This window comes from Betta splendens, chromosome 12 (genome assembly GCF_900634795.4).
Source record: "Betta splendens chromosome 12, fBetSpl5.4, whole genome shotgun sequence".
NCBI lineage: Eukaryota > Metazoa > Chordata > Actinopteri > Anabantiformes > Osphronemidae > Betta > Betta splendens.
This window is the reverse complement of record NC_040892.2, coordinates 14032507-14049784: the sequence shown is the minus strand read 5'-3', so window position 1 is coordinate 14049784 and position 17278 is coordinate 14032507. Positions and strand designations below refer to the sequence as shown.

At 39.8% G+C, this 17278-nt stretch overlaps 1 protein-coding gene across 10 annotated transcripts in view; it reads right to left on the bottom strand.

Moving 5' to 3' along the window:
* Window positions 1-11078, bottom strand: part of whrna (whirlin a) — a 122194-nt gene extending 111116 nt beyond the window's left edge. For 4 of the 10 annotated variants that reach the window (XR_008696217.1, XM_055513133.1, XM_055513136.1 and 1 more), the window contains exon 1: window positions 9568-11078. Coding sequence is in view for 8 of the 10 variants with exons in the window: in XM_055513133.1 (XP_055369108.1) it covers window positions 9568-10311 (744 nt within the window). In the remaining 2 variants the exon portion in view is untranslated. The remainder of the gene's footprint in view (window positions 1-9567) is intronic. The other 6 variants (XM_055513132.1, XM_029168554.3, XM_029168555.3 and 3 more) reach the window with 3 other exon arrangements.
* Window positions 11079-17278: the final 6200 nt, after the last annotated feature.

Sequence of the window (17278 nt, the reverse complement as noted above, 5' to 3'; positions counted from 1 at the left end):
TAGAATAATTTACAGTATAACAAAAACCCACACTCCCTCCCCTTTAAAATCTTTTCACAAAAAAGCAATCCAATTCCCTTTTAGCATGCTTTCTGCTTTTGACTGAAAAGGTCCTGACACTCTTAACTTTACCAGTACACACATCCTTCAAATCCTTTTCATAAAAGCATAAGTCAAAATAATTAGCTTTTTTAGAACATTTTTCAACTGCTTCAGCTTTTTCCTCATCCACCACTCATTTCCTGTGGCTCAATGGTATAAGTCCATTAATACCCATTGGAGGCATTATTATGCATTCAGTTCTTAATATAACTACATTGATTTCCTTTAGATAGATTGAGTTATATATTTAATATAGCAGCAACTTTCAGCTATATTATAAAAGGATCATCTGTGACTAGTCATCCACAGCGTTTTACACTTTTAGCAATTAACCACACACATTTAAAAAAAAAAAAAGCACAGCTTTGTATAGCAATATTTCTGGTTTCAACTTGTTTATTATGACTTTATTATATGACTATTTTATAGTTTAGTAATTACGCACACACCTTCTCCATATCTTTTCAAATTAAAAACACCATTCCAAATCTTCACATTAAATAGCACATTTTCTCCTTTGGACTGTTTAAATATGATTCATTAATGAGACTATATTGCTATTTAGCAATTACCTGCGCATGCTTCTTCCAATGCTCCAACTTTCCCAAATTTAAAATTTAACTACTCCTTCTGCAGCTACTGTCAGCTGTTTTAAATGTTTCCACAACAATTAACTTTTCTGTCAGCTCTTAAACTCTATTTACCTATTTTGATACATTAAGCTATTTCATCAAATTCAGCAATTTCAACAAATCTCTTTCAACTTACAAAAAAAAAAAAAGAAAAAATTCAACTGCTTCAGCTTCTTCTGAAAATACAGTCGTAGAACTTCAGAGCTACCATCTTTTTTACTGCAGTACAGATGCGGTGCCACCACGCAACGGGTGCAGCCAGCTGAAAAAAATCAGGGTGCTAGGCTCATTTTAACCACCAGGTGGCGCAAAGATGTGAGGTGCGACTGTTCATTTCTATCGGTATCTGTACAGATAAATATCTGTGTGGCGATTATTAAGCACAATAACAATGGCATGTTTACTGTATTAAATGTAGATTAGTTCATTTTTAAATATTATAGATTATTATGCGTCTTTTGCTTGCTAGTGCGCGCTAGTGTTTGTTGTCAATTGCTGAAGTTGCTGATTTCTTTACACAGTTTCCAGTCCAGCCGAGAGACATAGTCCCTCCTCCAGCTAATCCAATATGATAATATAAGTATAATAACATAAAAATAAGATAAGAAAAATAAAATAAGAATCTATATTTATTGATCAATATATGTTATAAATGTATTTTATATGTATCTCTGTACTTGTCTTCTGGTTTGTTGGTTATAAAGAAAAAATACAAAACAAACTGGTTTTTCGCTTCTCTTGATTTGAGCGTCAAACGGAATTCTGTGGGGTTTTTTCGACACAAGGCAGTTGGATTTAAAGCTATTTTTTCGCTTTGAGAAAAAAAGCAGACAACGAAAAAATAAGTCGTTTTCTCGTTATAGCAATGCCATATAGTTTGCTCTGACTCTAAATGAAAGCTAATAGCCCGAATGACAGATGATGTGTCCAGACAGAGCATAACCAGAAATGTATTCATGTTCAAATGCAGGCAACGAGAGAATCAGGGAAGTGGCGTCTCCATCTGAAGTAGACAGTGATGTGACGTTCCAACAATTTGGTGCTGAGGAGCCACTTATTCATAGTCAGATGACTTGGAACAAGTTGTCAGTACGCGCTAGTGTTTGTTGTCAATTGCTGATGTTGCTACAGTACGTCCTTGTGTTTAAGTACTGTGTTTAGTCCGTGTACTTTCTAACACTTTGATTTCCCCCTCCAGAATAAAAGCTGTGAAAACGAGAAAACGAGTCGTTTTAGAACGTGTTAACCGAGGACATGTTAATGTGTCTGAATACGCTGGTAACACAGCATGTGGTTGTTTGGGTTGGCTGTCATGGCAAAGTAGTCAGGACCACAGCTCCCAGTAAGTCCAGTAACTTCATATTTTAACGATAGACCCCCCCACCACCACCACACAGGCTGTAAGGTTTGCTCTGACGGTACCCACGTTAGATGCCAGGCGCGCGGTCTAAGAAAGTGCAACTCTTATTTTGAAACACAGCACAACAACGATAGGAAGCCAGTGCTCAAGCGCAAATTAAGTAATGGATTTATATTTTCCTTTCCAGACAACATTGACTGAAATCAAGCCCGTTTTTTGGTTGTCCAGAATATAAAATACAAAGAACATCCGTTTTCTCGTTTCTCTTGATATAAGCGAAAATCAGAATTTAATCACAGCACCAGAAGCTGAAAAAAAGAGCTGAAAACGGTGTTTTCAAAACAGACATGGAATTGGATTTAAAGCCGTTTCCTGTTTTCTCGTTTTGGGGAAAAAACGGAAAACAAGAAAACGACTAGTTTTCTTGTTTTCCCAGCTTTTACTCTGGTGGGAAAATCAAAGTGCTAGAATGTACACGGACCGTTATCTCATTTCTCTTTTGTGCTGTTCACGGACGAAACAACTGTGGCATTAGAGCATTTTGCCAGAATAAGCTTTGCAAAGAAGGACACTTGGTTTCCAAACCTCGACATAAACATCCCCTCAAACTCCCCGTTTGGGGAATGATTTCTAGGTGGGGACCAGGACCGATGATTATTTTTGAGGGGATTATGGATAGACAGTTTTTTGAGTAGTCCATAATCAAACGCATAGTGGGGCCATAAATAAGAAAGTATTTTGGAACACGGCATCATTTTTTCCAGGACAAATGACCCCAAACATGTCGCTGCAAGAGCCTATCTGGAGGCGGAAGGAATCAACTGGGTGCGCACACCGGCGGAGTCCCCTGATCTGAACCCCATACAGCTAGTGTGGCATTTTCTGAAAGATTTTATTCGCAGAGAAGCCAAGCCCAGTACCAAGGAGCAACTTATATCAGCAGTGAGGTTCTACTGGAGGAACAGGCTCACAGCAAAGCTATGCAACACTCTAATTTCTGGTCTAGTGAAAGTCCTTCCAATAATTGTTGAAAGACAAGGAGGGCATGGTGGACGGTGATGTTGTACACTACAGTAGTAGTAGTCCATCATGTAAAAATACAATATTCATATGTGTCTTGTGTGTACTACTAATTAAAAAAAACATCTGGCTTCTAAAAGCAATGGTGTTTTTCTTATACTCCTGACATAAAACCTTTCACTTCACTGCTTTTAAACGCCGTTCTTATGGACGTTCACATAAAATCTGTAAAAGGATTTTATTTAATATAAATAAATACATTGTATTAAATCTTTCTCTAGAACGTCAGGACTCAGCAGGTCAACAATGCATTAATGCAGCAGCTTGTTTGTTTTACATGTGCTTAATATGCACAATAAATGTTAACGGTTTATACTGAATGAAAACGAAAAGAACTCCTGCTCTGCAGCATAAACCACTTTGACCACTTTTAAGGTGGTCAAGTTAAACAGTTAAACCAGTAAGACATAGCCAATGTCCTTTAAACGGAAGCTTCAACACAATATCTGCAGAAAAACAAACTTATATTACACAGGCAACACAGTGGATTTGGAACTTGTGTCGTAAACACGGCATCTGATGTTGGTTCAGTCGCTAAAGCAAACTTCACATCCCTTTCCCCCTACTCCATATTGGCACAGAGACATATTAACACCACTAAGTCGCTTTAAACGCTCTTCTTATGGTATGTCACACAACAGGTCTGGCAGACTACCACTGCTAACTTGTAGAGAATATTATATAAACAAAAATAAATAAATTGTATTAAACTCTCTCTATGGTATGAAAGAACGCCAGGAGTCAGCAGATCTCCGACTCATTAGTGCAGCAAGTTGTTTGTTTTGTATATACAGTATTGATTCTGCACAAGTAATAAGGACAGTTTTACACTTATATAGTCGAAGACAAAACTCAAGAGGAGATCAAACAATTCGCTCAGCTGCACCTAGTCTGTGGAACGCTCTCCCAGAGCACATGAGAACGCGACAGACTGTGGACGCTTCGTAAAACATATTTATTTACCGGAGCTTTCAAAGTCGGCAAAATCCAGAGTCGCTCAGATTTATTTACGACATCTGATTCTCCCGCAGGAATAATATCATAATAAAATCGAACGCTTTACGTGGGAGCCCGCACTCAGTCTGTCTAAGCATACAGCTGCTTATTTCGGTTTTGAACTGCTCTGCTAACTTAGAAATACTACTATACTAAATACTATAATTGTCTGCTAAATAATACAGGCAGCCAGCCCTATTAGTCATTTGTTATTATCTTGTAGGCCACAATATAAAAATGAGATAACAATGCCAATTGTTCAGTATTTACAACTTCTGCTCCCACAGAGATTCTAATCGAGGACCAAAAACTGACGGATCAAGACTGTTAAACAATAGACTTACGATTACACACAGACACAGACATAACTGTAACTACATGGGCCTTTACAACATGAGCATAGGACAGCGTCATAAGGGCTAGTGTGGAGGCTGATCGCCACCTGTAGGCCAAAAAGACGTAACACACGCTCCACCGCGTTAAAATCAAGGTGATATTGCGCTGCAAGTGGAAACAGATCGCCGTAATGGCTGACACTTTTAAGTGCTACGACTGTATTCAGCTCAGTTTAAGCTACTAAGCTACTTTCAGATATGTTTTAAATGTTTCAGCTATTTTCATCAATTGTTCAGCTATACATTGCATGGAAGCATTCACTGTGAATTTTCCTATGGAAATGCTTTTTCCAAAAGATAGCATTGATATTTCCTTTCTACGTGCTTTCTGCGATTGTCTGTACCTAATTCTTCCTGCATGCTTTTAGCTACAGAGACTGTTTAAATGTCCAAATGTTCAGTTTTTTGGAAAAGGTGTGCTATTATTTTATCTTAGTCATATATCTTATACTTTTTGAAATATGAAGCTTCATCATATTCCTATTAAAATGAATAGAATTTTTAATGCAGGATGTGTAATGCAATGTTCAATTTAATTTAGAAGAAAGTAAATCTATAAGAATCTTTGGAAAGTAGAAAAAAATAAGTTTTTGCAACATTGTTTCCCCATCCAGAGAAAACTCTTGAGGTTTGTTCTCTGTTCTCCTGTGGCTCAATGGCACAAGTCCTTCACTCTTGAACGGGAGACCTGGGTTGGTTTCCTGTTTGTTTCATGTTTATGCATACACCTCTTAATCTAAATATGGGTTTTCTTGACTTAAATTGAGTTATACATTTATTATATAACCAATGTATATCTGTAATATACTGTAGATCTTTCAACAACATTAAGGACTTTTTAGTTCTTTAAATAGTTCTTTAAATAGTATGTATAGTGCTGTCAAGACTAGTGCCATCAGCAGTTACTGTGGCTCAGCATTTAAAGGATTAACTCCAACCCTATAGACTTTGGTTTGAGTCCTAAATAAGACAACAGTAAAAATGAGATTAATATCTCTTGCATGAAATCATTTAACCATCAGAAGCGTCTATAAACTTTCACCATGTAAATGATAGTCTTCATAGCTTCTATAGTTTTCGACTTGTGAGCGTTTAAATATCAAGTAGAGTGCGAGGGTGAGGACAAAACCTCTGTCTTTAACTCCTTACTTCAGCATCAATTGTCGTATTTTTTCACTAAATCGTAGTCATACTAGTCTTCTTTCTAATGATGTATCTGGCTAAATTATCAGACCTACACTTTAGTCGCTATCGGCCTCAAAGCGCAGAGAGATCCTGAATTTATCCCGCTCTATAATGATAATTTTTGGAAGACGTTTCGGAGAAACGCAGAAAGAGACGCGTTTTTAAATCGCAACTGTGGCAACAGTCTTTAGTCCTCAAACATAAAATTCTATGAAGCCTTGGGATTCATAGAGTGAAGTTATTTATTAACTATTATTACTATTATTTATTAACTATTATGGTTTAGCTGGTTTAAGCCTGTTTATTAGTGGTGAAACTCTGCTTTCACAAAGCAGAGTGAGCCTGATTTTCTCGCCTTTCGTCTCCATGCATTGGCGTGCGGTGAGGTTCATGGCTAGCTTTTTTCCTGATGACGACATTCTGAGAGAGTAATCATTCTTGGCAGGTTGACTGGTGATTTAGTGCCTAGTGTGTCTCCAGAGTGAAGACATTACAAAATACTTTGAACTCCTTTTGACTTATGAGGAATTTGTTTAGACTCCACTCTGCAATTTACGCTTTCTCAGAGTTCCACTATTTATCCACTAGTTTATAAACTTCTGACTTCTGCAAAATAAAACTGGCTAAGTATGTTAAACAAATGCAAACAGCCTGGTTCAGATCTGCCTGCTAACAACATTAAGTAAGATGAACATCTGTTTAGTTTCACGTTATGGCTCAATTAATAGCATCCTCCATCTTAACAAAATTGCTCTCTATGTTCCACCATCTAATCTAAATACTAAACATTAGCAGTGTGCAAAACTGCTCCAGGCCACTTTGCTCCCATTTCTCTGACTGACCTTTTTTTTTGTTCTGTCCAGCACCTTAGTCTTGGCATGTCAAAGAGCTTGGCAGGAGACCAGCTATTGACCAGGTGAATTCAGATTGGTCTCATCCTCATTTTTTTGCTGAATCCCCTGCACTGTACTCATAGCTCAAACAGTCAATGAGATTCACCATGACTCTAGGTCAGAGTTCAAAACTAATTAAGACAAAGTACGGGAAACATTAACCAAGAATCAGCACAAGCCATTTTGTCCTGTGTCATCTCTCTCTTTATAGCATCATTGAGCCTGTCTTTCTCCTTCACACTTTCTTAGATTTGAGACCAATCAGATTAAAATGTCAAAGAGATGGACAGTCTGTGGCTGATAATGAGATGGCACTGCTTGTCCTGAATTTGTGACTCTGGATTCACAATAACAAGATTTATGTCCTTAACCCCACCACATCTGACGACCCAGCACACCAGAGTAGATGTTGAAAAAAAGACCTAAATGCTGACTGGGCAGCTAACGTTGGCAGTAACTCTAACAGCCATGGCCAAGGCAGGCTCTAACGAAGAGCATCAGTGACTGAAAGTAATACCACTGTAAGTACATGACGCATCCCCTGGGCCAAGCAACAATCTACTGCTTTTGGATGTCTCCTTCAATACATTAAGCATCTGAGTTTGCTCAAGTGAAGCAGGTTAATCTTAAGTAGGTTTCTTGAGCAAGGAGAAAAGGGTATGAATGAGTAATGTGCTGGAAACAATGTCAACTTTGCTGTTTGTGAGACAGGTGTGATGCGTGCGTGTGCGCATGCGTGCATGCAGATTGAATAATTCACACTTTTGTCAGAACAATATTTGGCTTTTTTACTCAGATCCTTCACTTTCTGTAGGTACATGATAACATAGCCAAAAAGTTTTTCTTGATGCTAGTGGAAACATTGCTGAGGCAAGCACCAAGACTCCATCCAATGAAAGGGTCGTGTAGCTGCATAGTACCCCATGGCAGCACTACTGGGCTTAATCACTTGGACCATTTACCCAATTTTAATTGAACAATAATATTGGTGGAGGTTTGTAGTTAGACACGAAAGGGACAGGATAATCAACAGATTCTGGAGAGCTACTTCCACTCAGAGTTCAACCTCCAAATGTGACAAAAAACTGATTTTAAAAATAATTTTTTGTCTGCTGGAGTTGTCGGATTTATTCAGAGTTCCACGGCAGCCTGATGATCTTTCAACAACTGCCTTGAGTGGAAAGGGTTGCAGTAGAAGTTGGATATTTAGTAAAACAAACGATTGTGCATATTTGTACAAAGTCTTGTTGCACAACCCAACATTGGTTTGTAAACATAGTCTCATTAGCGTATGTGGCAGGGTTTGAAAGGTTAAGATGATTACAGCTCCTAAGGCCTGTCATGACATTCAGTCCTGACGGCAAAAAAATAACTAAACTCAAGGACTAATGAACTCCAGAGGGAATCCCGACCTATCTTCTCTTGGCTGGTTGCCTGCCCTGTCAGACTAATTACACTGGCAGACTAGGCAAGAATAGTGTAACTATCAGTAACATCTTTAGACATAGCATTGTCATTATGGATGGTTTTGTGTTTGAAAAGGCAGCAGATCAAATATAACATCCACATCTGTTGACAATGACAAGGTTGGAAAAAAAGAAAAAGTAGTAAATTTAACGTGTTTGTGGAGTAAATACCTTTTGATAAACTGCAAAGACAAATCTAGGAAAGACACTTGAGTTCATCATAAACGTCAACAAAACACACAACACAGAGGTTAATCATCCTCAAGACTACCACACTGATAACACAGCTACAAAGTCTTGACAAGATAATATAAAAACAATTAATGCATCCATTCTAAACACAGGTCCAAGTTGGAGAATAGAGTTAAAGTGGAAAAGAAAGGCATACAGATATGATGAGTGAAATGTTATTATATGTAACAAGAAAAATGACTCTGTAAAGCCATTTTTTTCACTTCAAGAAACCAGTACAAAAATCAGGTGCAGAAAACAGGTGTTATTAGTATAAGTGTTCCACCTTGACCCCTGTTTACAGGGAATTACATAAAGCTGCACACTAAGAAATAGCGTGGATGACTTTTTCAGGATGAGGGAAGGTCAAACAGAAAGGACTTAATTTGAATGATAATCCACAGCTTTCAGAAGGGAACACAATCCTGACCTTTCAACAACAGTAAAACAATCACTCTTCTATAAATGAGAGATCACAAAATGTGTCACAATAGACAGAAGGTGAGAAAATGGGCGAGGAAACAGGTCAGAAAAATATAGCCAACAAAAGAAGGAACCATTAAGATGAATGTTCAGTACCACGGACAGCTCACAAAACCAAGGACCTTCAGATTTAGACTGGTGAAACAATCTTCACGCTCCGCAAATCATTCATGGTTTTCATCACTTCATTTGCTAGTAAGCTTCCTTTAAAGTATGTGGCAACAACAGCAGGGCAAGGGACTAATGGCCTCCCAATATTAATTCTCAGTTTACTGTTTCATACCAGTGTATTCAAGCAACCCTTCTTCCCTCCTCTCATACACAAAGACACACTCCTCTGTGGTTACCAGCTGCTGTAAAGGTGTCCATTTACTTGCATGCTTATAGCCGTAGCCGTCATCATGGAGTTTACACTGTTGCAACAGATCACTCTATTCACATATAGCTCAAGCAAATACTAGCCAACTAACTACTGGAACTCATTTTATTAAACAGGTGTCTGTCTAACAGAGGTCGATTTTGAACATGGAGCAAAAAATTAGCTTATTATACTGTACACAAGAGATGTGGGTTTAGAGGACAAGGCCAGTACAGTAGTTCCCATGACTCTGGCATTCGTGCCAGCTCACTGAGCTGCTGGGAACTATCAATTTATTGTACATCCTCCACTCAAGGATTGAGCGTGAAGTCGGTAAAAGTTTTGCGTGTGCAGGTTTACTTGAGTGCAAAATAAGAAAAGCTTACCTTCACTGCTTCAGCATGAGTGACTTTGTCGAAGACTTTTTCGTTGACTTTCATGATCTGGTCACCAACACGGAGACCCTCCTTATCTGCCAGGCTCCCTGGCTCCACCAGAGAGACGTAGATGCCCACCCCGTGTTCCGACCCTCCGCGGATACTAAAGCCCAGGCCCTCGTTGTTCTTGTGTCGCTTCATGATGACCTGGCGCAGCTCCCCAGGAGGCTCGTGAATAAAGTTCCTCCCGAGCAGCGGCACCAGTGGAACTGTACCGTGGCTGCTGGAACTGAAGCTGTCTGGCGAGCCCCGCAAAGCCACCTGGAGTTCTGGCAGGTTGTTGGGGGATAAATGACCGGGGGGAATAGAACTGGCCATAGGGAAGTCGCCCGAGGTTGATTCAGCGTTGCCATTGCTTGCAACTACATCAGATTTTAAGTATAGGCCCTCCGATGTGTACTGCTCAAAGAGGAGCTGGTCGGAACGAGGTATGACTAACCGAAGCATGGGCAGAAGTTGACGCTTGCTGGGCGCATTGAGGATGACGTTGAGTGTCTGCACTAGGTCGTATACGTTGCGTTTGGAGTGGTAGACATTAAGACAGTGGATGAACTGCTCCCTTTCGAAGTCGTTGAGCAGGAGATTTAGCGCGTTGTGCAGCTTCCTCACATTGACCGACAAAGTCCGCGCGCTGGAGGCCACTGAGTTGGCCGAAGAGCTGAGGGACATGCGCTCCAGTTCGGTGCTGCTCATTCTGGCAGTGTGACGGCAAGACGGCGCCACACTGGAGCGGCTTAAGGAGCAGGCATCATGGCTGTCTGCACGAGTACGGACCGGCGCCTGGCATCACGACCGCAGGAGGACGATTGTAGCCATAGGAGATTAACTTGCTCCTTTTTTCAAATAGCTTGGCAAACCCATGAAACAGACAGGTCCAGCGGGCAATTAAGTCCGGATACGCAAACTAGTAAGAGCATTCGAAAAAAACTTCGCGGTGCGTCAGAGCTGGAGCAGCCTAGCTTAGAGCTGCCGCCAGTTAGCTTAGTAATGAGCCACGTAAGGATGTCAGGCTGCGTGTCATCAGATGCGGTCTTATTTTCCACGAGGTCAGGTGGCCACCGAGCCGCTGTTTCTCTAGTGTCCGCCGCAACAGCTTCACAAAACCGAAGACAACACCTGCGCCTATAAACCACTCGTAGAAAATGTGTCCTCTGTTGCGCAACAAATTTAAAAAACGACAACGTAAGAAAAAAGTTATTTTTGTGCTCCTGTCCAGCGTCCAGAGTTCAAAATACGCCTCTCTGCTCGAGGCTTTTGCCCCAGACGACGTCAAGTTATATATCCAAATATATCCATTGTAGTTACATGAACCGAGCGACGCGTGTTGGCCGTGTTTTACTGCTTCGCCAGGCTGCGGCTTGGAGGTGACTCTCTAATCTGCACCTCCGCTTTCCCGACGTTACTACGGCGACTGGGTGAACAGTGGCTTCTCCGTCAACGCCGACTGTGCTCTGACAGGAAATGACGCATTCGCGTGCAGCCAATAAGTCGCACTTAGGGAACGAGGCGTGTTCGTGGCCAAGCCATTGGCTCTGTCACAACCGCGTACAATAAGTTATTAAAGACGACTCTACAGCATCTTTTCTCCTGGCAGTTTGCTGTAGATTGTGCGTCTGTATGTTGTCAGTATTTCAGCAGCCAATTCATTCGTCACCAGCTATAGCTTCTATTAGCTGTATTTTCTATGTTATAAAACCAGGGGAAATTGTTGTAAATTAAATGAGCATTAATTATGTTTTGTCAAAGTAACAGAACTAAAAACGGCTAAATGTAGTCAGGATTTTTTATTTTATTTTAATATTTATCAAACTGCTGCTTTACCTGTTGTTGTTGGTTTTTTTTTTTTTTTTGCTTTTATTTTATTTGGACATATGCTGTTTTACTGCAGACATTGATCTTTGCCTGCAGGTCACCAGTAGAGTTGAAGTAGCTGCTGCATCCATCAATTTTGCGCTGTAGCTAGAAAGAGCAAAGCAAAGCTAAAGTCGGCCAAACGATCTACCACAAGTACAAAATGCTAACGATATCAACGTCACACAAAGCCCTGTGCTCGTGTTAACAAATGCGACCTAACCAATAAGTCAGTGAAAGCATGGTGTGTCACAAGGGCAAATAAGGTTAATGCAGAGCTGACCGAAGTCACAAAGATGAAGTCAGCACCAAAAGGCTAAGAGTGACACAGCAGAACTGTCAGAAAAGCAGCAACGCAGGCACCAGACGTACTAGCAATAAAAATAACACAAAGGCTGCATTTAGAATTTAGAGTGTTAATTGTAGCACTAAATAGCCCATATTTTCAACTATTAGGGTCCAAAACAATAAAAAGGCAAAAACAAAGCATATTGTCTCTATTTAGTACCAACAGGTACTGTTGGTACTAATGTTGGTACCATTAGTACCAACAGGAGCTTGAGCCAGATGGGTTAGCAACACTTACCCATGAGGCTGAAAAGTTAGTTGGACCAATAATTCTGTCTAATTAAAATGCAAGTAAAAAGATGAACCTGTATACTTTTTTCCATTGCTCTTGTGGAGGCAGACAGAAATTGTTCATTGAACTATGAGAGAAAACACTGATGTATTGTGTTCTGCTAATGTAGAGAAGTGAAAATGGTGAAAGAGAAAACTTTTGGACCATATTTTCAGTCTGTGTGACTTAGGAGGAGGTCACCTACTGTAGAGACAGCAGTGTGCTTGAGTTGATCAATGATAGTAATTAGAGCATGTCGCCAGTGGAAACCACTAAAAAGCCAAACTGTGGACACAGGAGCACAACAGCAGAGAAGCAAAACACACAGACAATCTGGTGGGTGAAACCTAAAGTGAGAGCAGGTGAGACAAAATAGACCAGCAATAAAAAAGAATAATTCTTCGGGAACACCTGCAGTTGTAATGACTTACAGTTTCAACTTTACCGTCACGCAATTTAGAATAACCAACACTATAGCAACAACCATTCTGTAGTAGCATTCTGTAATGTGTTAATGAGGACATGGACAAGGAGCTGCACAGCTCCCACACCACATGGTGAGTCTGTGTGCGACCATGTACAGGAGACAGAAACGCAACTGAATTATAAACCTGCTTCCTTTAGTATAGGGGCGTCAAACTCAAAACGGTCCCTTAATGGTTTTCCAACTCTCCTTCCCCAGAGCCTGCTGATTACCTTGATCAGATGTGTTAAGTCTATCAGCATATAGATGATCGGTGAGACCATGTCACGTTGTTTCAGATTTCTTAAACAGATTTCTTAAAATAAAGACAGCTGCTGACTCACAATTCAATTACATTTCATGGGTAACTTTAAGGCTTAACATTTCACCGGGTTAGGCTTAAGTGCTTGTCAGAGTCATGGGTTCCCATCAAATGTAAGATAAATGATCAGGAGGGCATTTTAAACCAATTATGTTTACAACTGCACTAGTCACTAGTGACTGTTTTAGATTCAACTCTTTTAGATTAGGATTAGACAGAAGAATAATATGTAAATTCAAGTATTTTAGGTGTTGACACAAGAAACACTATAAAATCATAATTGAATTGTTTTGGACAGAGCAGCTGGAAATATCCCTGGACATAATTAAAGGTGAAATCTGTACGTATATTTCTTCTTTATCATCATACTGTTTGATATCACCAGAGAATAATCAACACAGAACACTGCTTGTCAGATTTTGAAAAGGTGACCAAGTACCCTGTGTGTACATGGGGGTCCTGAACTAAGAGTGTGAGGTCAGCAGGTACAGTAAGGTGAGCTGCAGTAGACAGTCTGCAGTCTGTTTTGAAGGTATTTACATATACATACAGTATATGGTTCTAGTTAGGCACTACTGCATTTAACTGATGTGTACATGTAGCTTGCACAATGACAATACAGTTAAATCTAATTTAGAAAGGCCAGGATTATTAAATAAATGAATAGATTAATGAGTTGTCCCTCTCTGGGACCTCCCAGAGTCAAAAGCTTAGGTAAGAACATGATTTTTACCTTAAGATATTTAAATTCACTAGTTTCGCTAGTAAAAAATATGCTAGTAAGGTTTTTGCTGTTTCCTTTGCAGCTGGTGAAAAATATGATAATGAAAGGAAATTATTTACATACTCAGTTGGGACAAACTGATGCTCCACTTGCATCTAAGTAGTAGAAACATGGGCAGGCAGCTAACAAAATGAACGGCCTGCTTGTTCTTCATCATAGAAATTCTCTGCAAAACACTGGGAGTCTTTAAAAGGCTACTTCTTCAGATTCTGACCAAAGCCACTGCTAAAACTGAAACTTGTCCTCAAAGCAAAAACCTGAACCAATGAAGGCACTAACTTCAATTTGCTGCCGCCTGGCGCTAAAAGTACTGCCTGGGAAATTAAATTAGTTTTGTGGAACCCTTGCAGACTGGGGAATTCCCTTTATTCTTCTCACTGTTCTGTGGCATTAAAATCCATGACAGAAAAGAAGACTGCCCCATCACCAAAATTGGTACCTGGAAGGTAACAACCAATATTCTACACAAGAATCTGTGGCTCACAAGGATATTAATTACAGTAGAAGTCAATGAGAAACAACATGCACAGCACCCATTTTCTCTGCAGCCCCAGTTTAAACAGGGCAGAGCTGCCCTGTTTGATCTGGGGCTGACTGTGAAGTGGTGTTGGAGACCTACAGTATTTAGACATTGGAAGCACAATATAAACTACCATACTGTGTTTAGCGAGTACTATGCAGGTCCATCCATCCATCTTCTATTCCGCTTAATCCCGGGATTAAGCAGAGTTTATCCCATCTGGCTATGGGAAGGAGGTGGGGGGTACACCATGGACAGGTCGCCAGTCCATCCAGTCCAGGCCACACATACAACAACCATTCACACGCACACTCACACCTACTTACCAATGTAGAGTGACCAATCAACCTAACGCATGTTTTTGGACCCATGAGAACACGGGGAGAACATGCAAACTCCACACAGAAAGGCACTCGGTCCGCCTCCGGGAATCGAACCCTTCTAGCTGTGAGGCAACAGTGCTACCCACTGCACCACCGCCCTATGCAGGTCCTTATGTCAAAAATAATGCAGGAGAATTTAAAGGAAAGAACAACAATGCTCCTTTTATGATAATAAATATGAAGGATGATTTACTGTGGATACAATATGCTACAGTACAGTTAGATAAAGCTACAGTAATGTTAAATAATACAATAGTCTTAAAGTAATGCTGTTATGTAACATGCTCTTACTGATAAAAATAGTAGAACAGCAGAATGAAAAACTACTGTAGGGTACAGATACAAACATAAGGCTATAGGTTTATTTATTAAGTCATGTTTGACCTCCATGAGGGGATGTGTAAAAACATGTTTTAAGTGGTCGTTACCATGAAAACCAACATGGGCTGAGCACAGTGTGGGTTCTCTGTTTCCGACATGATTTCAGCTCCCATAGGAGTGAGCAGAGGAGTCCAACTGCTCTGTGAACCTGAACCAATGGTGTATTAGCCACAAAATGCTTCAAATGTGCAGTGTGGGTCTGTGTGTGTGTGAAGAGAACACGACAAATGTGGAGCCAAGCCCAGAGTATGACATTTTCCCATGTAGTACCACACTAGAAGAGAGGTGTCCATGAAATAAAATGTGTTTTATTATGTTACCACAATCTATGGAACGTGTGAAACCAGCTGCAGCCTAATGTGTGGCGTGTACTGTAAATGTGCTCTGAGGTGTTAGTGACCCCTTAACTCCCCTGTAGGCTCCCAGTTATGCAGTTAAGCAATGTGATTGGAGTCAGACATAATCATTTCCACCAGTATGGAGCTCAGCTACACTTATCGTGTTTATGCTGTAGCTACGATCATTACATTTTCCACAATACAACTTTGCCTTTAATAGTTCACTCAGAGCTCATTGTGTTATGGTCACTTACAGTATAGCAAAACACAAAAGGTGTGGAGCTTATTTTAAATGAAATAATACAGTTTTTCTCCTTTAAATACCACAAGGGCTGTCAATTTGTTCAGTTACTTCCTGACCTAATACAGTAAAAGGCCTGATGTTGCCTAAATCAACTGTTCACAAACACTCACTAGCTCACTATCTTAGCTGCTTCTTCATTGCAAGGGGCAGGGGCATGGTAGAGCTAATCTCAGCTGACATTCGGGTGAGAAGTGCCTGCAACTTTACAAAGAAAGGCAAGCAAAAACTCTGAAAGTTGGTAAACATCTTTCCATCATCCTACAATTACACATTTTGATATTTTTGTATTTTTGTCTGTTGTGCTCCTTGAGTCCTCATAATTCTTACCACCGATTTCTCCTGGTATTTTGTTGTGGATTGAGACATACACAACATTTAGTTCTATACATGTGAGAAAAGTTACAGAGTTATGAGTACACAAGTCTCCAGTCAGTAATGTACACAAAGTCTCCAGTCAGCACCTGCAGTTGCTACACATTAAGATTCTCGTCTTTCCACCGATAACAACCATTTCAAGACCTATTATAGCGTTCAAATATTCAATACCAGATTACATTTTGTACATGATAAATATCATCAAGAACAGTAAATAAGATACAAACTCTGATTTTGCATATTTTCAGAGGCTGAAGTAAAAAAAAATGAAAACAACACACATGTATTAATAAAACAATTGATATTTAAATTTTTTGATGGTTAAACAGGAAGCTCATAGCTTTATAGCTGCAGCATCTGTCATAACAGGAGGCTGGAAAACACCATGTTCATTCAGGGTGTTGATCAGGGCGTCATATAGTTCAGCCCTAGCCTTCACTGTTATTACAGTTTCTCCTGGGTATTTTTGTCAGGTTTTTCTTTTTAGTTTTTTTGCAGCAGCAGTCACTTTGTCACTCTCATGACTCCTAAAAGAAACATAGAATTTATAATCCATGCCTACAGGTTGCTTAAATTGTGAATTGACACCATAGTTGACAGTGGCAGTTTGGAATGGTCTTGGACAAATGGCTAAGAACTGTCCCAAGGAAAACAGTTTGCTAAAAGTCCAAACAGGAGTCTCTGGTGGAGGGTAAATATTATATATAAACACTGCAGAAGGTCTTTGACGCTTGAAAACTGAATTGAACAGCACAGTACACAGGAGCTTCAGCATGGCATTTCTCTCATCATTGAGCCTACTGCTCTTGTGAACATACTCTTCTATTAGTTGAAGATAATAAACATTCCCTGATAGAGAACTTAGCAACTGTAATGAAACACATTAAGATCTGACTGCAATTGTTTATACTGCCCCCTGGTGTAAAAGAGCAGAGTTATGTTTATTAACTGTCATATCAGTCATATTACTGATATCTTTTGATTAATTATAAGTTGAGTGAATAAGAACATTTTAATTACTGCAGTCTTACAGCTTTTTAAACTCACTAGGATTAGGGTAGTGTTTCGAAACATAATGCCTTATAAATTCAGTGTATTTCTCTGCCTGTGATGTTGGGAATGATGTACTGTATTAATCCATGTTAAATCAAATTTTAGCCCCAGTAAAGAACTGTGGTCAGAAACAAACATTTAAACACAGCTGTCAGTACAAGTGGGAAGCAGCTAGACCCAGAGGATATTGGTGTGGGTTTTTGGATGAATGCTGTGACACTGACTCTGCTTCAACAACACCAAAAAACAAACTTAAGTCCAAGAGAC